The sequence below is a fragment of the Carassius carassius genome, chromosome 31 (assembly GCF_963082965.1).
Source record: "Carassius carassius chromosome 31, fCarCar2.1, whole genome shotgun sequence".
NCBI lineage: Eukaryota > Metazoa > Chordata > Actinopteri > Cypriniformes > Cyprinidae > Carassius > Carassius carassius.
The window spans coordinates 2,609,936-2,635,370 of record NC_081785.1 but is presented as its reverse complement, the minus strand read 5'-3'; the positions used below and the strand labels follow the sequence as shown (position 1 = coordinate 2,635,370).

The following is a 25,435-nucleotide window of genomic DNA, read 5'->3' as shown; positions in this document are numbered from 1 at the left end:
AACAAGGAGAGGATGATGGTTTAAAACACACACACACACAAACACACACACACAATAACTAAACCTAATAATGCTTGGTTCTTTCAATTCTACTGAATTCCATAATAAATTGGTTTCCTGCAAAAGCACCAACGGTGTAGTCTGATTACAGGATGAAGTTTTCTAATGAGTTGGTTCTTTTTAGTCTATCAAAAACATAGAACAGTATGAGGATCCATAATTATTGTAAGGTCTTTATCAAACACAAGTGAAATGAACATTTAATCAACATTAATGAAATTCATTCATATGCATTAGTGAAACTTATTAGTAAATTAGTTTTCAAATAAGAAAACATTTAATGAAGGTTGAATCTAAACTCTGCAAGGCTGTGGCACTACAGAAACCGAGTTTGACACCTAAAAAACAATGTAGTGTGAACCCTATACTGAATTTTGAAAATGACTTATTTTGTCAGAAGTATTTTGGTAATATTCTTTTTTAGCATTGTTGTTTAATGCATAGTTAATGGCAGTTATTGTATTGCATTTCATAAACAACAACAAAGAATTGTGATCAAAAATGAACGTGACGGAATAATGAGCCACATTCCTGTACATATTCCATTTGAAAATATCAATAACTGTATTTTTTTTTTTTTTTTTTGCATTCATAGAAATTAAGAAATGTGGTTTGTGAATTATTTTCAAGCAAAAAGGTTTATTTATTTTTTTACATATATATATATATATATATATATATATATATATATATATATATATATATATATATATAAATATATTTGATTTACAATAGTCCAGTCTAGAGTCTATGAACTAGCTTTTCTGTATCAGAAACAGGTAACGTTTCGTAGCTTGGCAATGTTTCTAAGATGGAAGAATGCTGTTTTTGTAACATGGGAAATATGATTTTCAAAAGGCAAGTTGCAGTCTAATAAAACACCCTGAATGTAGAGGAAGTTATAGTAGTAATCTGTCTAGTTGCAAATTGTAATGCAAGAGATTCTGTGTACAGTTTTTTGGTATAATAAGTCATATCTCTGTCTTTTAATAGGAGAAAATTATTGGTCATCCAATCTTTTAAATTTTTAACACACTCTTTTAGCTTAAATAATTTAGAAGTTTCATCTGGTCTCGTTGAGATATATAGCTGAGAATCATCAGCATAACAGTGGAAACTACCAAGGGGCAACATGTATCTTGAAAATAGAAGGGGACCTAGGACGGATCCTTGTGGCACTCCATATTTTACTGGTGATAAATGAGATGACTCCCCATTTAAATAAACAAAATAGTAGCGATCAGACAGGTAGGATCTAAACCATATTAGAGCCTGCCCTTGAATACCTGTATAGTTTTGTAATTTATCTATGAGTATGTCATGATCTATTGTGTCGAATGCAGCACTCAGATCAAGTAAAACTAGCAATGAGATGCAGACTTGATCTGATGCAAGAAACCGGTCATTTGTAATTTTAACAAGTGCAGTTTCTTTGCTGTGGTGGGGCTTGAAATGTATATTTTAGATATAAATGGAAGATTTGAAATAGGCCTATAATTTGCCAGTTCACTAGGATCTAGTTTTGGTTTCTTAATAAGAGGCTTAATAACCGCCATCTTAAATGGTTTTGGGATGTGACCTAAAGATAACGACGAGTCATGGCTGGAATGGCCATTGGGCATACTGGGCATTTGCCCGGTGGGCCGACGTGCTTTTTGGGCCGATATCTCATACTTTTTTTTTTTTTTTTTTTTTTTTTTAAACGGCCCATAAAATTTGTACATCGGCGGCCCATTCGTTTTGTTTTGTTTTGCTTAATTGGCGGCGCTGGGTTTGTGCCGGTGTAATGCATTGGTCAAAGTAAGTGTTAGTTTTTTTTCTGACAGACCAGCCCATGAAACACGTAGATCAGCGGCCCATTGGCTCTTTTCTTGATTGACACTGGGCTGGACCAATCACAACTTTAAACGAATGAGCGAGCGGCAGCAGTGTCAGTGTGTATCTGTAAAAAATGATGGAGAAGAAACGCAAGGAATGTGCAGATAAATAGCGTGAAAAAATAGAACCAGGCCCTTAAAGCAGACACTGTAAACTGCGTCAAAATATATGTTTTCTGACCTTCATCAGCTCCTGTGGCAGATGATGATAGTGAGGACGGAGGATCAGGAGAGAGATGAGAAAGTGTAGAGCCTGCGGTAAGCATAACTACTTTCAAAACACTTAGGCCATGTCATGAGTGTAGATTATTTCCACATCTGCATAGTTGATGATTACCGCAATTCACTAGAAATTTAATAGGAGGCGTTTGTAAACCATGTTTTCCGCCAAAATAAAAGCTTGATGCAGTTTGCGTCAAAATAAAAGATCATGTGCTTATCTCTTTCAAGTATAGAAATTGGTACAACTAATTAAGAAAGTTTCCTTTATTTTTTTGTGCATTTGTTTTTACAAAATATGGCTATTACTGACATTGGATTAATATTATAACTATTATTATGTATAGGTGTAATGTAAATAGACACTGTAACTAAAAGAGGTTTGAATTTTTCTTTGTTTAATTTGCACACTGAATATGGGTTGGAGCTTTTAATTTTGAACTCTCAAAGTGCACCAGATTAATGAATTTAACATTAAAATGCACAAAATAATCTCACGGGGGGGCATGCCCCCGAACCCCCCTAGAAGGACCGAGTACACACCACCATAGTTTTAACTAAAATCCTGTAAGAAACACTGGTATTGCTATGCCAGAGCCGCTTATAGCTTGTTTTAGGATTCACCGCTGTGGAGTATAGTTCAAATGTATTAATAAATATAAAATTTTTCATGAGTGGGCCCGGTGACATTTTGTTTGACTCCAAAAAAGTTTATTAGGTCAGTAAACGCAAGTCCTAATGCATCGTTTGTATTATCAACGTGAATATAAAAATCTCCCATGATTAGCGCTTTATCAACTGTAACCAGGTCTGAGAGGAAATCTGCAAATTCTTTTAAGAATTCTGTATATGGCCCTGGTGGTCTATACACAGTAGCCAGAGCAAGAGATACATTAGATTTCTTTTGCATACCTGACAGCGTAACATTAAGCAGAAGTATTTCGAATGAGTTATAACTGTATCCTGTTTTCTGGGTAACATTGAGAATATCACCGCCACGACCAGTGTGATGGGACTCATGCTTATAACAGTAGTTTGGTGGAGTTGACTCATTTAGACCAATATAATCATTTGGTTTTAGCCAGGTTTCAGTCAAGCAGAGTACATCAAAACTATTATCTGTGATCATTTCATTTAACTGCTTTGGGTGTGAGTGATCTAATATTTATGAGCCCAATCTTAACAAAACTTAACAAAATATTGTTTTTGTTCATTTACTTTATACTTTTCTGATTTTATCATGATAAGATTTTTTCTAGATCCTACATTAAATTTATATTTTGACCTTACTATTTGGGGAACAGACACAGTCTTAACAGATTGGACAGCGCAAGTACTTCTATCATTTGAGCGTGTATAACAAAAGTCATCATAATAGTTTTTTTTAGAATTGGCTTATTCATATGGAGCGATGTGTCTTGGAGATGTTGTCAGAGAGCAGCTCCGCTCCGACTCTGCTGGGGTGCAGGCCATCAGCGCGAAAAAGCCTAGGACGCTCCCAGAAAAGATTCCAATCATTAACTGTGACAAGTGGGGTGGGGCCGAGAGACGTGGGAACAGGAGCGAGGCCGGTGGAGTGATTGGAAATGAGCGACACCTGCTCGACCCACTGGTCTCGAGTCCCACGGAGGAGATGTGTCTGAGTGATGGTAAAAGTGTAGGAGAGATTGCTTGGAGGAGGTGTGGGGGTATTGGGTCAAGAGGGTATGTTGCAGGATGACTGGAGAGAAGTTTTGATACTTCTGCCTCAGTGAGGGGACAGAAAAGGTTGGGAGTTGTAGCAGTGGATTGGTTGGTTTAAAGTCCTGTGATGGGGGGGGGGTTGACTACTGATTGTTCTGGCTTTGTCTGTGAAGAAAGTGGTGAGAGGTGGCGGAAGGGGACAGAGGAGAGTATGTTGAGAATGTTTTGAAGAGATTATATGTGTCTGAAGCACAGATTTGGCAGTATGGATTTCAGAAGAGAAAGATGAAATTAAAGACTGATACATACTCAGATCTGACAGTGTAATGAATTAAAGACTTCCTAGTCATCTGGAAGAAGGAGGCGGGAAGAAGGAGGCGGGAACCGGCGGACAATCAAATAACACTTTAATAATCAAAATAAACACAAAACAGCGCACCAGCCCCTCACGGACGACTGGTGCGCTCAAATAAAAAACACAACACAACTAAAAGCCCAGGCCTTGTCCTCTTTCGTCCTTCACTGTCGTCGCTCCAGTTTTTTATCCTTCCATCTCCTACGTGGGACTCGAGACCGGCAGTGGGTCGCAGGTGCCACTGATTTCCCAATCATTGCCGGCCTCCCTTCCTTGTTCCCACGTCCCTCGGCCCCGCCCCACTCGCCACAGACAGATATTTTGATTTGTGCCATTTTCTCTCTGCTGCCCTGAGTTTGGTCCGGTGCTTACAAAGAATATCGGATAACCAGGGGTAAGAGAGGGCAGCCCATGCTGTCCTGGAAGAGAGAGGACAAATATTGTCTAGACAAGAGGTTAAAGTAGAGCATAAAGTGTTAAAGTTGCTGCATTCACATTCAGAGATGAGAAATGGGTTGGTGAGGGAAGAGAGGAGGATACTATGGAGGAAAGATGGGAGGGGGAAAGGGAGCGTAGGTATCATCTTAAAGTAAAGGGTATAGGGGTTGGTGGCACACAGGTAGCAAAATGTTGTTTAAATGTAATGAAGAAGTTGTCAGAGATATGTAGGGGTTTCACCTAAATGTTGTCAGCAATACAATTTCGTGTGTAAATTAAGTCAAATTGGTTGCCTGATTTGTGTGTGCTTGTAGTGGTAAGTCATTTGAGATCAAATGAAGCATGGAGTAAATGGAAGTCTGTAGCATAAGGCTTGCCTAGATGGATGTTGAAGTCCCCAAAGACTAAAAGTGGACTGTCGTCCTCTGGGAATGAAGACAGCAGCCCATCTAACTGCTCTAGGAAGATGGCTAGAATTTGCCAAGAGGGTGGTAAATTACCACAACCTGGAGTTTTATAGAAGCTGTTAAAGTTGAAAAATGAGATTCAAATAAATTATAATTCCATAGGTGAGAGTGGGTTGAGTATTTCCAAGTGAGCAGACCAGTGCCGCCAACTAGAGCTGAAGATATTTGCCCGAATCTTTGCCTTACGTGGGCTCGGGCCAGGCTCTGGCTTGGGCTCCGGTTTGCGAGGTAAACGAGTGGTCATGTAATGTGTTTCGATTAGCGCGAGAAAGATGCGAAAATGAATGCTGAGTAGGTGTAACGGAGGCTTGCCTCTGGTGATTACGTTTAGGTTGCACCAGCAACTAAAGCAAAGTCTGAGGTGTGGAAAACCATTTTGACCATGTTTATATTGAGAATAATGAGTGAATAATGACGCACCATCAGTGAGCGCAGGAACACGCTGAAGACATCTACAGAGGATTCAATCATTTTCCTCCACAAAAACATGTAGACCTAGCCTAATCTCTGTGAGTAAAGGTTTTTCAAATGATAATTAAATATTCATTGAGTCTTAAATGCATAATGTGGACAGAGTATTTACGCTAATGTTGGCATTATTCTTTTATTAAATATCATCTGCTAGTGCGAAGCAAATCCGGCGTAGCCTTTATCTTAATTTCGTTATTGCCAAAGGTGATGTCGGGCTGTAAAGGGTTCGGGCTTTTAAAAAGCTGTCAATCAAAATGTACTTGTCGGGCTCGGGCCGAAACCTGTCGGGCTTGGGTCCTGTCGGGCCTAACTTTTAAGGCCCAATTACAGCTCTACCGCCAACAAAGATAAAGAGAAATTGTTACATAGAGCAGCTTGAGTTGCTGAGTCTTCTGGATGAATCCTGGTCTCAGTCAAGGCCATGATGCTGAGTGTGGATTGTAAAGAGAAAGCACAAATTAAGTCTGTTTTGTTGACATCTGACTGACACTTCCAGAGACCCAGAGAGAAAGAAAAGGTGCAGTAGCGAATGTAGAGATAGGATGCATGTAATCAACACTGTGCAAAACTACTAGAAAATGATTTTCATTAAATTCTTAGAAACTCATCTGGAGGACATAGTTGGACACCTTAAATGGACATGTTGAATATGCATTATGATTGGATCTTCAAAAAACAAGCTACAGTTAGTCCAAAATGAAGCTGCTAGAGTTCTTACCAGGTCGGAAAAACAATATTACCCCAATTTTATCATCTCTACACTGATTACCCATCAAGTTCCACATTGATTTCAAAATATTGCTACTTACCTATAAGGCGCTAAATGGTTTAGCTCCTGTATATTTAACTGATCTTCTTATGCCCTTTAATCCATCATGTTCTTTAAGGTCACAAAACTCTTTTAGTAGAACCTAGGATATCGAAGTCCACTAAAGGAGGGATATTATTTTCTCATCTGGAATCATCTTCCTGATAATTTCCTAACCTAACACTGTTTAAATCTAGATTAAAGACATCTCTTCAGCCAAGCATTTGCATAATGAATCTCAAACTTAAGCATGACTGATTATCTGCAAGGCACCATCTAATGAGGCCAAGAGGCCATCTAACATGAATGTAGGGGTCTAAACTAACGGTTCACACATTCACACACTCATCATCAGTCATTTAGCACTAAATTCCTCAATACATCCTCCCTTAATAATCTGAGAAAATAATCAAGTGATGAACAGATGCACTAACATGAATGTAGGTGTCTAGACCAACTGTTCACACATTCACACACTCATCATCAGTCATTTAGCACTAAAAATCCCCCCAATACATCCTCCCTTAATAATCTGAGAAAATTAAAAGTGCTGAACAGATGCATTAAATGAACAATTATTTAGCCAAATCAACTGCTAATACCATATCATTGTATTGATGACATTAAAATAACTATTATTGAGTCATATACATTGTTTTCACTTTAGTTGTGATATTTAGCTAACATAATAGTTAACATAATATAAACATAGAAGTTAACATAATATCACAGTTTTATATTACTATTGTGATGCATACTTTTTGTTCACAGAAAATTAGTCTGACAAAATAAAAATCATCTTAATGATTTCATGATGGTGCTGGTCTACACACACACACACACACACACACACACACACAGGGGTGCAAATAAGTTGTTCAGTCTGGTTCTCATGAGAGCACCTGGAGACTCATTAAACATAAATCTATGTTCATCATAAATCCGGCAAAATTACAGTCCGATCGCAAGTTCTCATCCCCCATCCACCTGCTACTCTCCCACTGTTTATTCATACCGGTTTCAATAAAATCCTGCATACCACTAACCCCCTGCCTTCAGTCTGTCTGTTACAGAAGATCTGTCCTAAAACAGAACGAATGACCAAAGACAGGATGAGCTGGGCTGAAGACTACATGTGAGATCCTGCAGGAGGAAAGGTCTTCAGAAGAGTATGTGGAGGAGTTCCTGAGCCTGATACCTCTGAGTTGGAGCGATTCCATGATTAATACATACTTCTGGATGGGACTAAATTATGATCTTTTTCTCTTTTTGACTGCTGACGACTGTTGCAGACCCGTAGCAGATTTTATGTCCTCCGATCTAACTGGTTCCAAGTTTTTCATTGATTTGGAGGATCCTAATCCTCCTCCCATCCAGAAGCATGTAGGTGCTCCATCCACATACTACAAAGAGCCCACTCCATCTTTTACCTCAGCCCTTCCCTGAAACCTCCAGATCTCATCCCTAACCCTAAGGCCTGTATCCCCTGTGCCTCCGCTGGTTCCACCCTGTCCATCCCTTCCTCATCTGAGCACCCCGATCTCCCGTCATGCCCAGAAGAGGCTCCCGAACCCCAGTTATGCCCAGGGAGGGCTCCCGATTCCCAGTTGAGCCCAGGGAGGACTCTTGAACCCCAGTTAAGCCCAGTATCAGCTACAGGCCCCAAGTCCAGTCCTGTAAATGTTGCCAAGTATTTTTTTTGGGGGGGGGGGGGGGGGTGTAGAGCTCCAGGCAGTGGTTGGAGCCGCGGCCTCCGAGCCAGACCTGCCACGGCCCCCCGAGTCTCCAGTTCTGCCACGGCCCCCCAAGTCTCCAGATCCACCATGGCCTTCCCAGTTTGCAGATCTGTCCTCGTGGCCCTCCAATACCTCCATTACTCACCATCACCGAGGTGCGTGCTCCCAAACCGGCAACTCTGGTGACCCCATCCGGCAAGAATACAGTCCGATCGCAAGTTCTCATCCCCCATCCACCTGCTACTCTCCCACTGTTTATTCATACCGGTTTCAATAAGATCCTGCAAACCACTAACCCCCTGCCTTCAGTCTGTCTTTTATATCAGGAGATGGATACAAAAAGATTAAAAGGCTTTATCAGTGACTAAAAGCACAGTAAAGTCTATCAAGAAGTGGAAGGTGTTTGGTGCAACACAGACCCTCCCTGGATCAGGACATCACTCCTAACTGGATGAAAGAGCCAGGAGGAAACCAGTCAGAGAGGGGACCCAGAGGGCCCCACAGCTACTCTGAAGCAGCTGCAGAAATTTAGTGCAGCAGGGACTGGATCACTTGTCAAGATAGAAGGAAAAATGGATGGGGCAAAATATCATGAAATTGCCAGAAAGTAGTCAACGGGAAGAAGGTTTAACTTCCAACATGACAATGACTAAAACACACAGCAAAACTGAGCACACTGTGTATAAAGGAGAAAAAAAATAGTCTTTGCCTGGCCTAGTCAGAGCCCAGTAAACCCCATTAGAAAGATGGCGGCAGCAGGTAGCAGCTTGGCAGGTCCTGATGCTCTTCTTTTTCTAAAGACATCTGAAAAACCAGCCGATCTAAGATCTGTCCCTAAAACCTGGATATCTTGGCCATTAAAGCCAATCAAAGCCAAGGCGTTAAATGTGCTTATTGCATCGCTCTACTTGACGACGATCATCACTATGCAAATGTGTGGGAGTTGGACTGCTGCCATTGAACGTTCAATCTCACAAGTAAGTAGTACAGCTAGGCCACCCCTCGACTCATGGAGCCAGTATGTCATCTTCTCCAAAGTTCTTGATGATGGGCGTCAAGTCGAGGGCACGGAGTATGGCTCCAACAACAGTCTACCGGGGTCGTACAACTTTTCTCTGCATTATTCTACTTTTATGCGGGGATATTCAAGTGAATTCAGGGCCGATGGATCTACAACAACCACTGCAGGTGGCGGAGACCGCTCTGACTCACTCTCCGCATGCTTTCAATACAGCGCAGATGATATCAGGTAACATTGCTAACAATGCGCACCCACGTGCATCTACATTTATCAACACATTGCAACAAGGTAACCGTCTGTCACTACACGCGTTTAAGCCAGCAAATGAAAGTGGTAAATTAAACGCTATGCAGACTATAGTTGTCTCAAAACAAAGCCAGATGAAACTATTTCAGACCGTAAACCATGCGTTGGTCCTATGGGAACCCATTGACAAAGACGAAAGGAATATTCGGAGGACATATCAACATACGTAGCGTAATGTCTAAAACGGAACAGTTGGAACATCTACTGCTAGGATCAAACCTACATTACCTTTGTCTTTTCTGAGACTTGGATTACAGCTACAACTCCTGTATCAGCATTTATGATTCCGGGATATAAAGTATACAGATGGGACAGGGGAAAGGGGGCGGGGTCTTGATTTACGTAAAAGACGGTATTGACAGTCACCAAATAGACATTCCAGATCAAGATCCAGATCCAGATACAATCAAACTAATTGCCTCAAATGTCATTTATTGTACTTTGTGTATATAGACCACCAAATGCAACAAGTGATTTTTATACTGGTTTAACAAAAATTCTAAAAACATATGAATGAAAGGAAATATTGCTCATGGGTGACCTCAACTTAAATTGGCTTGATAAAGGCAAGAGGAAACACCTAAAAGAAATTGCAAACTCAATACAAATGACACAATTTATTAAAAAGCCTACTAGAATAACAAAAACGTCTCAAACTTTGATAGATTTAATATTCAACAATAAACCAGACAGGATAGTTAAAACATACAACCTAATAACTGGACTATGCGATCATAATTTTGTTCTAATAGCCACGAAATTAAATAAATCAAGATACATAAACAAAGAACAATCAAATGAACAATGCAAAATTCCTCATATTCCTAAAAGAAATCAAGAACACCTTAAAAATGATATAAATGAAGTTGACTGGGCCTCCAAAATTGATAAAGAAAGCTGTGTACATAAATGCAAAAATATTATAACTGCTATAAAGAATAAAATTGATAAACATACAAAGCTCAAACATAGAAAATCAAATAAAAAGAGTCTCCCGTGGTTTAATGAATCCCTTTGGGATACAATGAAACTGAGAGATAAAGCTCTCAAGGTTTCTCTTAAAACTAAATGAACCACTGATTATTACATTTATAAATCTCTTAGAAATAAAGTTACCATGCTGCTTCAAAGCAAAAGCAAATTTTTTCCTAAACTTAATCAAAGAGGCAAAAGGTAATTGTAAAAATCTGTGGAGAAGCATGGACAAACTATTGGGAAGGAAAAAAATAAATCAGGAGCTTCTACAGCTCAAAATCAATGGAATTGTTCAAAATGAGAGCTCTATTTTTGCTAAACACTATAATGATTATTTCTTGGATTCTGCATTAGACCTGGCGGAGACTTTCCCTGAAGTGAACTGCTGCAGAGATGATCATGGGGATGGTAATGCGTCTTACTTTAGGTTGCAGAAAATAGTGATGAAGACAAAATTTTCCAAATAATGTCAAATTTTAAAAATAGTAAAGCAAAGGATATATTCGGACTTGATACATCACTTTTAAAAGAACACAAAACTATTCTAACTTCTCCACTAACAATATCTGTGAATCAATCTATAAATGAAAACAATTTTCCTTTGGCGTTAAAAAAAGCAGTAGTCAAGCCGATTTTCAATTCAGGAGACAAGCTCTGTGTCTCAAACTATCGAAATATTAGGATTCTACCAGCCATCTCCAAGATCTTTGAGAAGGTGGTGGCAGAACAGCTAGTAGAGCATCTCAACCACATTGATGCATTACATCCTTGCCAGTTTGGGTTCAGGAAAAGATACTCCACAGAGTCTGCGTGCTGCTACCTACTAGAAGACATCAAATCCAGTCTTGATGGTGGAGGTGTGGTAGGTGATTTTTCTCTTGACAAATACAATAACATGGATTCAATCTTACCTTAATGACAGACAACAATGTGTTGCGGTCAGTGTTGGGAAGGTTACTTTGGAAATGTAATAGGTTACAGATTACAAGTTACCCTATTTAAAATGTAATAGTAGTGTAACTTTTTCAATTACTTTATTAAAGTAATGTAACTAATTACTTTTGATTACTTTTTGATTACTTTTCAAAATCTCCAATAAATGTTTATTTGCAACTGTTAATCATCTTCAAACATTTACACCATTCAGGTTTAACCTTACAGCAGTGCTCAATACTGTCAGACTTTTACAATCCTTTATCACTTGAATTAAGATGATCAAATTTGAACACATGTCTGCATGTCTGCTTCATTTATTTCCACATGGGGCGGACTGGGATAAAATTTCAGACCGGGAAATCTCAAACTCATACAAACAAATTCATGGACAACACTATTTTTTGTATGGACCTGATATAAAAAAAGATTTAAATCTTTAGTTTGGGGACATGCAAAATAATTAAAAGTTCTCTCCTGAACTTCACCTTCACTTCATTTCTTTTTTCTTTTCAGTCTCTTTATTTTGCCCTGCTATCCATCTACCTCATGACTTTAACACTCAAGATTTAACAAAACTATACTTTCTAAATTGCCTACATGTCAAATTGAGTGCATCACTACAATATAAAATCCTAATACTGAACATGAGTCATGTTTTTCCCTCACAAAAATTAACTGCTTTTATTACGTAAAAGTACAGTAACCATGTTTTTTTTTAATTATTATTATTGCAAATTGATTACCATTTGTATTTATTTTTAAATAAATAAATATGTAAATTTGTGGCATGGTTTAACAACAGTAACCTTTGTCTCTGAATTTATAGCAAATATTAAAACTTTGCATATGCTTTGATTCAAGTGTACTTTTGATATATTTGTCCAAAATGTGGCATATTCCGTCCGTGTTAGGCAATAGCAATCCCGTTTTTATGACTGGAATCTACTAACCAGACTATGTTTCTGCATCGCGGAAATTATAGGGCCGTACATCTCAGAATAGTCAGTTCAATTTGGGAAAGAAATCAATTACATCTGTATGTGGATGTGTGTAAATATTCAAATGTAATCCCCACTGTAATCTTTAAAATTTTCAGAAGTAACTGTAATTTAATTACTCATTTTTTCTTAGTAACTGTAACTGATTACAGTTACATTTATTTTGTAATTAAATTACGTAATTAAGTTACATGTAACTAGTTACTCCCCAACACTGGTTGCGGTTGACAATAAAAAAAAATCACCATCAAGACCTTGTAGCATGGGATTGCCACAAGGTTCCATTCTGTTGCTTTTTACCCTTTACCTAAATGACCTACCAACTGTGTGTAAGAGTAAAATTATTATGTATGCTGATGATACGGTGCTATATGCACATGGTAAAACTGCGGAAGAAGTCGCTCTCAAACTGACCAAAGAGATGAAGAAAGTTTCTTTGTGGCTGAAAAACTCATGCCTCACTCTAAATTTAGATAAGACTGTTTCTGTTTTTCACAAATCGTTTTAAAATACAATGGACAAATCATTTCAAATCAAGAACAGGTCAAATATTTAGGTGTCATAAGCCTAACCAAATTTAAGCTTTAAAAAGCATATAAAAAAGTTAACAAATACAATAAAATTGAATATGGCACAGTTCAGATACATTCGAAATTCCTTTACAATCGAGGCCTCAGGGGCCTATCTAAATGCAATGATTGTTCCTCATTTTCAATATTGTATGACAAGTTGGTCACAGGCTACTAAAACTGCCCTCAAGCCACTTGAGTCATTATATAAAAGCTCTCTAAAGATTCATGATAAGAAAAGCAGACGATTCCATCACGGTCATATTCTTGTAAAATACCAGTTTCTCAGCTTTGAAAATCTGATAATTCACACCAATCTGTGTTTGATGTATAAGATCATTTATGACAACGCTGCTCCTCCACTAAAAGAATTCATATCTTTGGGCTCTGAAACAACAGTTTGAGCCACAAGATCTACAGTGTGTGGTGAATGCAGGATCCCTAAACGCAGGACAGTATTTGGAAACTGCTTTTAACAAAATTTAACAAAAATTTATTTGTCAATTTTCTGTGTTTCTTGCAGTTACTGGTTTCTGGACAATGTATCATTGATCTGTAACAAAGTTTATAAGGGAATAATTTCACTTAATGAGAAGTTTTTATTAAGCAGATATGTAGAAAATATAATTTATGGTAAGTATAATTCACTATTTTTAAGATGCAAAAGGGCTGATGATCTGAGACAATATTAAGGCTTGAGATCAACACAACCACACAAGCCATTTCCTCCCTTGTCATGGCTTTCTCACAGTGACTGATATGTTCAGATATATAATAGCATCAGAGCATCTTTCCATCCTTTCAAACACAACAGTTTTAAAACATGGCCATTAGTAAGATGAAGCTATACATATTTATTGATTCTTATTGCAGGCCAAGTGTGAGGAAAAACATTTATTGAGAAACTAGTTCAAAGGAAATGATGACTGATTGCTAAAGCCTTTAAAGTAACTAAAAATCTACAAGAAGAGACGTGTGAAGGGGTCTGGGTAGTATCAGCGTATGTGTGTGGGTTGTTTGTCAAACAGTGCTGTTTAGATGTCTGTTGTTGTGGCAGAGGTGTGAAAACAGCCAGCAGATGAAAATCATCATTCACTCACTATCATGTCATTCAAGACATTTATTCAAGACTTTCTTCAACAGAACACAAAACAAGATTATTTAATGAATATCTGGTTGGGTGAATTCAGTACAATAGCAGTACATTGTGTCAAGGTTTGGGATCACTGATCTATAGTGGTATTATAATAGTATAGTATAATAGTAGAATTTATATACATATCAGTGGTCGGAACCTAGAATGTATCTTATTCAGATTTGGTTTTATTCAAGATAAATGACTATACAGTAAAATAAGAAAACCTAGAAAACGTATGGTTCCTTACGTGTGAATTTTTCCAAATTTTGTTCAAAAATACCCAGGTTTCCTGCAAAATACTTCTTCAATAATAGTAGAATTTATATACATATCAGTGGTCGGAACCTAGAATGTATCTTATTCAGATTTGGTTTTATTCAAGATAAATGACTATACAGTAAAATAAGAAAACCTAGAAAACGTATGGTTCCTTACGTGTGAATTTTTCCAAATTTTGTTCAAAAATACCCAGGTTTCCTGCAAAATACTTCTTCAATAGCACATCCAATGTAGTTCAATTATAAATGATTCTAATGAGTCAGTTCTTTTTAGTCTGTCAAAAATAAATAAATAAACTCTCACATGTACTGTATGTTCTATGGATTGTATGATTTTTGTCTTCATTGCCTTGCTTGACCTAGTTTCCCAATCTTGGGAATTCCCCTCTTTTCTATTAATCAGCCTAATAGTCTTCATTTGGGTTAGGATTTATATTCCCATGTTTCTTGAGTTCAGGGTCCTGTCTAACATTGTGTTTTGGATGAGTTGCAAACCTGTTTCTCTGTATTCCTTGTGTAGTTGGATTAAATACTTTTTCCCTAATTTTGTCTTCATGAGCTCCGATAAGCAACATTCTGTGACATAAATGAAGCATGTGCAGTGTTTTCTGATTACAGAATGAAAGATACTAAATGTGATGATACGGGGCAACTTTTTAAGCAATGTAATGACTGTAATGTGTGGGGTATTTTATGTTAAACCAACACTAACAAACTAGACTATCTGTCTTTGTTGTAAGAGTTACAAAGCTTTTGGTGGGGTGCAAACTGCCTCTCTTTTCAGAAATGAGAAGATATGGTGTAGAATTTTCTCTCTGTACTCTCAGGGTTTGTTGCTGATTCACAATGTCACATCAATTCATGAGGTACTTTTAAAATTATGACAGTTTGAGAATTAGAAATGAGGAAGCAGTTCTTGATTCTATACTGAAAACCTCAACGTGTGGTTTAGTGTGAAAACCATCAGACACCCTGCAATATACAAGTTAAAGAAACTCTTTCTTCATGAAGGTCGAGGCAATTAGAAAAGAGTGGGTAATAACAATTGATCATTCATCTATTCTTTGAGGTTGCTTCTAGTTGCACTGGCATAAATAAATCCCAATGGGGTGGCATTAGGGCAACCCTTTTCTAATGCAATATTTCAAACGCAACTGGTCTGTGCAATCAGAGGCGTCATGCCCATTCAGAGTGAGGGTGCATGTGCCCCGTCAGATTTTTGAGCCAAGTGGATTTTGAATGTTGCCTCCTAAAGACAAAATGATAAATAGCCAATATATATATATATATATATATATATATATATATATATATATATATATATATATATATATATATATATATATATACAATCACACTGGTGTGATTAACGTTCAGCACGTCAACTGCTTAATTCAAATCTGGGTTCGCAGGCTGGCGCTGAGCCAGAGACAGAAGCGTTTTTACAGCTCTGCATTATAACCAATCACAAACAATGCTGTTGAGCTTATGAATGCAATGGCCAATCAGAGGTGTTCATATGAGTCATCGCTAAAATGCCGGTATTTTCTTCACTCGCTCACTTGACTGAATGCCTCTTTCTGGCGAATTCTCTCGCCAGAAGCAACAAAGTGCGAATGTGTGTACAAATCTGTAAGATGTTAATTTCATAGTGTGAACAGCTTCAGTAATTTTAATGGGAATTTTTGAGAGTGCTTGAACTAGAATGTCAGTGAAAATGCTATTTGATAATGTAAATGTTCTTGCGCTCTGTCCAACGAAAGTGTTTATGATTAACTTAGTAGCCTAACATGCAATGTTTTTATTTACATTAACTTTCAACATTAAATTCACATGAAATATGAACTCAGTAATAGAAATATGAATTATGTCATAGAAATATGTTATGGCGTAACACCCATGTTAATTAAAAGTAAACACACATGTTTATGAATATATAATAGATTACATTATTAGGTTACCATTGCCCACTTTAGATCAACATAATCTATAAAGGTGGGAATCAAGGCATTTATAATTCAGTTAATGCGTTTGGGAATGTTTCGAATAAAAAGTAAAAAATAAATACAATATAAGTGCTGTTGTGGCTGCTGTGTGTCACATGACAACCCCCCCCCCCCCCAACTCATGCCCCCTTAGAAATAATGAGTGCATGATGCCCCTGTGTGCAATGTCTGTGGTTTCACAATGTCTGTGGTTTCTTGTAAAAATAGAGGGGTTTTAGTAAGAGTGTCATCAAAGACCTTCAGCCAACAAGTGGAGAGTTTTCGGTCTCATTGTGTTCAGACTCTTTTGCCAAACAAGATGCTGCGGAGAATCCTGATCACCCTGCTGATATCCTCAGGTATGACTAGCACAGATCAGTTGTTGGTTATCTTTATCCACCTATTTATCTTAATTTTGTATGACTAGCTTGAAAAGACTGCATAGACATATTTGGACCGGCTCAAGTTCATTGATGTGCAATGCTGGTCATGCTAAAACCAGCTTGAATGTACCTAAAGTATACATATCATATTCTCGCTCTTTAACTAAACTCATGTATTATATTAAATGACCACATTATGTGCTACATTTATCATGCATTTTTTCTTACAGTTTGTGCCCTTCACTGGGAAATGCACAAAGAAGCGTCCATTGGAAATGAATTTGAAGAAAACTCTGTGAGTCATCCTTAACATTGTTTACCATGGTCAATTTGTTTGAATTTTTAAGATGGCATTCTGTTATTTTTCAGTTATTTTTTAATTTGACTGCATGGACTTTAGTGCTGTCAAACAATTATTCATGATTAATCGCGTCCAAAAGTTTTTGTGTACATAATATTTGCATGTGTACTGTTTATATAATTTTTTTTTGAAATATTTATTCATATCATTTATATTATAAATATCAATATAAGTAAATATTTTCAAATATATACTGTATGTGTATTTATATATGCATAATAAATATATGCAAAACATCTTTTATGCAAACAAAAACTTATTTTGTATGCGATTAATTGTGATTATTTTGTATGCGATTATTTTACACATCAATATTCAGTAACTGTTAATCGAAAACATGAAAACTACATGATCTGTTTAGGTGATAGTAGAATTTACAACTACCTTGGCCAAACAATAATATGACTGTCAGATGATTAATCACTTGTGATTACTATTGTCTTGTGCATCGATCCCGGTCTATAGATACATTTGATACTGTTTGATACGATTGACTCTATTGAGCTTTGTGAAGATTTTTTAAAACATTTCACTCAAAAAAATGTATGATATTAGAAGCTCTATTGTTCCATCTGAACCATGTCACTTGCAATTGCCTTGTCCTATTGAGTTGTCTGTCTAACTTTAAACCTGTCTCTCCTACTCAGCTAGCTTATATAATCTCTGTGTTCTGGTTCTAAGCTAGATATTATCCCAGCTCATCTTTTTAAGGATGTTTTTTCTACCATTAGTCATATGGTAACTGCTATCATATACAGTTCTTTAGCCAAAGGTGTCGTTCCAGCTAGTTTTAAACACGCAATTGTACAACCTATGTTGAAAAAACCTCAACTTGATCCAGAAATGTGCAGTAACTATTTTCACAGCTCCAGTTTTATTTGAATTCTTTTAATATTTTGGACATGTTCCAATCTGGCTTTAGATCATTACATAGCACTGAGTCAGCTCTGTTGAGGGTTACAAATGTATATTGCTTGCTCTAGATTCAGGCTCTTGTGTTGTGCTGGTTTTGTTAGACCTGAGCGCTGCATTTGATACCATTGACCACAACATTCTTCTTGAATGACTAGAATATATGGTAAGTGTCAAGGGCACTGTTCTAAAGTGGTTTGCTTTCTACCAAGAAAAGAGGACTTTTTCTGTAAATTTAGGAAATTGTTCCTCGTCATCTGTGCCTGTTTTATTTGGTGTGCCCCAGGGATCTATTTTGGGACCTTTATTGTTTTCCCTTTATATGCTGCCCCTGGCCCTCATTTTTCAGAAGTACAACATTCATCTCACTATTATGCAGATGATTCTCAGCTTTACCTTCCAGTAAGGCTTGACACCACTGCTTCATTTAATGTGTTATTGGAATGTGTAGATGATATCAAGAGGTGGATGATGAATAATTTTTTGCAGCTAAATGAGGATAAAACAGAAGTTTTAATTCTCGGTTGTCCGGCAGATTCCTCTCCTGCTCTGAAAGCACAGTTAGGTCCGCTCTCAACAAATGTATGCAAACAAATCAAAAACCATGGAGTGATCTTTGACTCTTCACTATTCTTTGATAAACAAATTAGTGCAGTTATTAGAGGAAGCTATTTCCATTTAAGATCTATTGCAAAATTGAAGAATATTCTTTCAAGCAAAGACTTAGAATTTGCAATTCATGCTTTTGTAACATCACAATTAGATTATTGCAACTCTTTTCATTGTGGTCTTCCTCAATCTCGATTACAAATCGTTCAAAATGCAGCTGCAAGACTTTTGATTGGGTCTAGAAAGAGGGAACATTTTTCTCCTGTTTTGGCATCCCTTCACTGGCTTCCCATTAAGGTTCGAGTTGATTTTAAGATCCTTTTGTTTGTTTATAAGGCATTGTCTGGCTGTGCACCAAGGTATATTTGTGATCTTATTGTGCCATCCTCCTTGTCCAGTCAACCTGGACTAGTTGTCGAACTAGGCCCGTTAGCATCGAACATACAAGACCCCGTGAGGAACCTTGGAGTAATTTTTGACTCCTCCCTTCTTTTCAACAAGCAGATTAGTGCCGTTGTAAAAAGCAGTTTTTACCAACTGAGACAAATTGCGAAAATTAAATCTTTGCTTTCCCCTTCTAACTTGGAAATTGTAATCAATTCATTTATTACATCTAGGTTAGATTATTGTAATTAACTGTACAGTGGCTTGCCCCAAAATGCATTATCTCGATTACAACTTGTTCAGAATGCTGCAGCCAGACTGTTACTTCGATTAAAAGGAAAAGGGATCACATTACTCCAGCGCTGAGAAATTTACACTGGCTCTCGGTCAAATTTAGGGTGGATTTCAAAATGTTGATGTTTGTTTACAAAGCATTATCTAGCCTCATTCCCAAGTACATCAGTGATCTTTTATATCCTTACTCTCCGACTAGAGCACTAAGGTCCTCTGACCAACAAGAGCAACTCTGAGTAAGGTGAGGAGGCGGGGTTTACCCCGTTGCTATGTATGACACAATCTTTTGAAGACTGTGATTGGTTGGTTGTCCAAGAAGGACAAAAAGAGTGATTTTAAGTAGTGTTGAAAAATTTCAGTATTCGGTACCGATACCAGTGAAAATCCACGGTTCTCAGTAGTACCAATTTCGGTACCAAAGCAAAACACAAAAATATGCTAATTAAAAAATATATAACTTTTTAGCACTAAAAATAAAACCAATGCCATTCTTTATACTTATTTACAATTGTGTTTAAAGTTTTTCTACAAGTTATATAATTATGAAAAACAGTAAACAAGTTTCACCCAAATTTAATTTGTCTTTTAATTTATAAAATTTAAACATTTTATTTTTGGTAAATAAAGGGGATTTGCTATTAAAATTAAAACATGGAAGAAATATTGTGATTTATTGCTTTAAAAAATAAAGTTTTATACATTTTTTCAACAGTAGTAGCAGTATCACATACATTTTATTAAATAATAGTAATATTTCTAGCACAATGCCTTTATGTAAAAATTTATTTTTAGGCGTAATGAATGCCTAAAACAGAATTTCTAGGCGCAGCCAGGGGCCGGAGGGGGTCAGGTTTGGTGACAACACGATTTCGTCTCTGCTCTTTGCGGATGATGTTGTCGTGTTGGCCTCATCAGGCCAGGACCTTCAGCATGCACTGGGACGGTTTGCAGCCGAGTGTGAAGCGGCTGGGATGAGAATCAGCACCTCCAAATCCGAGGCCATGGTCCTCAGTCGGAAAAGGGTGGCTTGCCCACTTCAGGTTGGTGGAGAGTTCCTGCCTCAAGTGGAGGAGTTTAAGTATCTTGGGGTCTTGTTCACGAGTGAGGGAAGGATGGAACGGGAGATTGACAGACGGATCGGTGCAGCTTCTGCAGTAATGCGGTCGATGTACCGGTCTGTCGTGGTGAAGAAAGAGCTGAGCCGCAAGGCGAAGCTCTCGATTTACCGGTCAATCTACGTTCCTACTCTCACCTATGGTCATGAGCTTTGGGTCATGACCGAAAGGACAAGATCCCGGATACAGGCGGCCGAAATGTGCTTTCTCCGCAGGGTGGCTGGGCGATCCCTTAGAGATAGGGTGAGAAGCTCAGTCACCCGGGAGGAGCTCAGAGTAGAGCCGCTGCTCCTCCACATCGAGAGGGGTCAGCTGAGGTGGCTCGGGCATCTGTTCCGGATGCCTCCTGGACGCCTTCCCGGGAAGGTGTTCCGGGCACATCCCACTGGGAGGAGACCCCGGGGGAGACCTAGGACACGCTGGAGAGACTATGTCTCCCGGCTGGCCTGGGAACGCCTCGGTGTCCCCCCAGAAGAGCTGGAGGAAGTGTCTAGGGAGAGGGAAGTCTGGGGTTCTCTGCTTAGACTGCTGCCCCCGCGACCCGGCCCCGGATAAGCGGTAGAAGATGGATGGATGGATGGATGAATGCATATTTGTCATTTTAACTGAACTTAAGGTGGTGATGCTTAAGATATTTTTGGTCATTGAGGGTTTCTGTAAAAAAAAATAGTAATAGATCATATTAATTATTATTAAAAGATAATACTACTACCAGGGGCGAAAATCTCATCTAAATGTTGGGGGGGACAATAAACATAACATTTCTCACGAGCAAGTTTTGAAGGGGACACCAATAAAACAGGCAAGATTGTACTTGTGTACAGACAGGAAAGCCTTACTATTGCATGGAGAACGTTCCATTATCCTTCTTCTCAAAGTTTCTTTCTGGTTCAATGAAAAAGCTGACTAAATTGACCAAAACATTCTGCAAAACATTTTTTTTTTGCAATGTTTTTGAAGTTGTTTACAAAATCAAGCCACCAAAATACAATGGAATTTGAACTTAACTTCAACTTTTATTTATTTGTATAGCACATTTAATAGCAATGTTGTTGCTTCACAGTTATAATTAAAACATGCGTATATAAAAACATTTGCCATGCCTAGCAAAATGAAGGCATACACACTCTTAGACATACATCCTCACACAACTGTATAGTGAGATCGGTATAGACGTGAAAGAGGGGAAAAAACAAAAAATAATTATTTATTACGTCAATGACTGATTTGTTCAAAAAGTGGATTCATTCAGTTAGGAAACACCTCCTCAGTGTGTTTCTCAAAATTAGTGCTGTTACTGCTGTAGATTAGTTTTCACATTTTTTCGTTGGTGAAATAGAGCTAAAACAGGCAATATGGTGCCTAAAATGCACTTAATATTAACTTATTGTTTATTCAATTTTTATAAAAATCTAAATCACATTTGTTATGCTAATATCGGGAGAACAACTGCACTCTTATTGTGATGTTATATTAGATTGACTATATTAAATGAAGTAAACCGACTAAATCATAGTGAACACGGGAAAATCTAAATGCGCACCCACGCTAATCTAATCTAACGTACAAGACTGTGTGTATGTCGGTGGTGAGGTGAGATGAAAATGGGAGCAGGCAGTGGACCAAAGCAATGTGAGGCAAAGCAGGGAGAACTCGAGATGTTTAAAACTTTTTTTGTTGTTGTTGCTCCGTTTGCATTTGTATTGTTTTACTACTTACACAATTAGTTTAACTATATATCATTATATTATTTACAATACACATATTTCAATTATATTTTAGAGGGAGACAACCCTCAGATAGGGGGGGTCCGGACCCCCCCCCGACCCCCCCGCGATTTCCGCCTATGACTACTACTAATTCTACTATCATACTAATGTATATACAATGAACTATGAATTGATGAGCTGCTGGGTTCATGAATATTCATCACGTTGTCTGCGTTCGGTCAAACTGATTTGCTGAAATCAAAACAGGGACTGTAAGAGATCAGCGCCAGCCAATGAAATTGCCATTTGCGCATTAGCTCCGCCCACTACCGCCGAAACCGGTGTGTCTGCTTGTTTGAAAATGAATATGAATAATTCTAAATGAACCCCATTATTTTGACAGGAGAAGACAACAAAGAATAGTTTACATATAGAGTGTCGATTCAGCGTGGTAAGACTCTCGCTCTCTTTCTCTTTGCATGTGTGAGAAACAGCACTATCAGTAAAGCGACGGTGAGTCGTGCGCCTTCACAAAGAGTTTTCCGAGCATCAAAAATAGGTGCGCTGTGCGTACATTGAGATGAACTGAAAAGTTCAGATCGCTTGATGGAGAGAGAACTCTGAAGCTCAGATGCTGAAATTAATGCAAGCGTCATGCGCTTCAGTCTATGTAGTAAACAAACCAGCACGTCTCTGCCATTCATTAATTCACACAGAGAACAGCAGAACACTGATTCATATTTCAAACAACTTTTGTGGCTTAACATTTACAGATACTGGTCCATATGGAGATTTGATCTGATTAATTAATGCAAATTTTGACAAATTCTTACATATTAAAATGTAAGTTTTATTTTCATGACTGGATTTTGAGATTCCGTCCTCGTTTTCTGCTTCGCGGAAATCATAGCGCTGAACCGGGTTTCAACGGGACCTCGGTACTACCGGTACTTAAAGAAACCTGGTACCGTCACATTTAAATTTTTTTAGTACCGACTTGGTACCGAAGTACCGGGTCTTTTGACAACACTAATTTTAAGTATAGGGTCCATTCTAATTCTCACTTTGAATTTACATGCGTAATTTTTCCTATTTGACCGTTCTCTGTCTCTCACACACACACACACACACTCTCACACACACACACATCTATAATGTATAATGTGTATATAAATCCTTTTTTTATTTACCATGCTTTTAATTTCCTATAAGGTATTTGATTGGCTTAGAATGATAAAAATTGCTCCACTCTTTCCAATTACAGTGATTGCTGTCCTATTTAAGTGGCGGTTTGAATGTTGGTTTTAATGTATCAAACATGGAATCAAAACCAAGAAGGGCGAGAAAGCCAAACTGGACAGAGGAACAGTGTTTACTGTTAGCCCAGTTAGTGGATAAACACAAGGCCATTCTTAAAGGAAAATTTGGGCCGGGTGTCACAGCAAGGGACAAGAAGCAGACATGGGAGCGTATAGCACAAACTATTAACGGTTCATTCCCCCTGCTTGTGCGCACCTATAAGCCTGCTATATTCATAAATGCAGTTTTTGAGCCTGCAAGGTGTGAATGTTAGCACGTCTCTAATAAGATCAGTCACAAACATGATCCCCGCACGATCTAATCTATAGCATCTTATTAACTCACTGTCATCCATTGTCTGCAACATTTCTTCTGCCTCTTCGTCTTTCTGCCATTTTCTACTCTGCTAAAGAAACTCTTAAGCCTCTTAAAAGTCCTCGTCTGGGCTCCTAACAAGTTTGACCTTAAGACCTCTTTTAAGGGTTAAGATGCTTTCTGAATTACTTTTTTCTTTACTAGGATTTTTTCTTTAATTTTAAGAGTAAACGCCCACATTTCTAAGAATTTTCTTAGAATTTTGTCACTAGGAGCTACTTTTTGCATTAAGATTCTTTATGAATACGGGCCCAGATCTTTGTCATATACTAAAATGAAACTTCAAGAGTGTTTGCAGGATGCATAAGCTAGACAATGTTTTTTAACCAGCTAGTCATGCCCATTTTGAACTGCTAATTTGATTCTAAATGTCATATAAACTAGTGATACTAAAATACTGCCATATCTTGATATATTAGGGTGAGATAGAAACAGAACAACTCCCTGGAAAGTGCTGGGCTTGCAAGTGGGTGATGAAGAAACTGAAAAAACAGATCTCCAATGGAGCAACTCCGGTCAGTATCAGTACTTTCTTATAAGCTTTAAGAAATTAATGTGAGACTATAATGACTCAAATTCCAACAGGACGACATAAAAAATAAGCTGGGGGTGGTCTGTGATGAGATTGGCTTCCTAAAGTCAATGTGTAGGAAGTTAGTGAACCAGTTCACGGACATTCTGGTTGAAGAACTTTCAACTACTGATGACGCTGGAACCATCTGTGTTAACATTGGTGTTTGCAAAAAACAGGCATGGAATTAATGAGCTTATAAAAGATTAAAAATCATATTTGATCAATTTAAAAAATGCATAAGGCTTTTTGGTTTGTTTGTTTGTTTGTTTCTGAAAAGCCCGGGTAAAGGAACGTTTCACAGTTCTAAATTAGAAGCATGGTACACTCAACTTTGCAACTTTTTTCTGCATTCTGCATTCAATTTGAAAATAAATGTGTTAAAGAAACTTTAATGTTGTGTGACATGATACTTTTACAAATAGAGGATGATTCAGTTAGTGTTTTATTGGTCCGTTTCTTGGTCCATCAGAACCACACATTAATATCTTGTGCCCACAGATAACTCATCTCTGAAATTTAAAAAAAAACAAATTTACAGTAAGAATAAATAGAATATAATGGGTTATAGTCAAGTATGAAAAAAAAACAGCAAACAGTATTTACAGACAAATGTTTTAAAGCATTTGTCCATTTGCCTGACAATTTTTTTAGAATGTCTTGAATAACAAGAGGGATTTAAAATATGACAGGACCAGTGAGTCACACCGATCATTATCAGTTTTTTTAGATGGCTGGTGGTGACACATCCAGAAATGTACATTTTGCACTAATGAGCTTCTCTATCAGCTCTTCATGTGAGATACTGCAAGATGCTGCTATTGTGAGATTATGATGTGACAACATGTAGCTATACAATAATAAAAACAATTAGACAGGGAAAACTAAAAAAAAAAACTTTTTTCATTGTTCTGAGTGAATCTGAAATCTACACCATAATATAATTTGGCAATATATACTGTACAAACATTTTCCCTTTTCACAACAATATAATTGGTTACTTGTCAAAAACTGAATGACATCATATTCATACTAGTAATTTCTCCCATTTTTGATCAGATGCTCTGAAAACAATAGCATGTCTGAATTGTCAGTAAACGTAG

At 37.6% G+C, this 25,435-nt stretch overlaps 1 protein-coding gene across 2 annotated transcripts in view; it reads left to right on the top strand.

The window, feature by feature from the left end:
* LOC132111329 (antimicrobial peptide NK-lysin-like) overlaps positions 1-24,594 on the top strand; it is a 33,026-nt gene extending 8,432 nt beyond the window's left edge. The window contains exons 1-4 of one of the 2 annotated variants that reach the window (XM_059518532.1): positions 16,537-16,679; positions 16,934-16,998; positions 24,181-24,276; positions 24,347-24,594. In XM_059518532.1, the coding sequence (XP_059374515.1) occupies positions 16,640-16,679; positions 16,934-16,998; positions 24,181-24,276; positions 24,347-24,523 (378 nt within the window). In that variant the 5' untranslated portion in view covers positions 16,537-16,639 and the 3' untranslated portion in view covers positions 24,524-24,594. Of the gene's footprint in view, positions 1-16,536; positions 16,680-16,933; positions 16,999-24,180; positions 24,277-24,346 lie in introns of those variants that run through there. The other variant, XM_059518534.1, reaches the window with a different exon arrangement.
* The last annotated feature ends 841 nt before the right edge of the window (positions 24,595-25,435 follow it).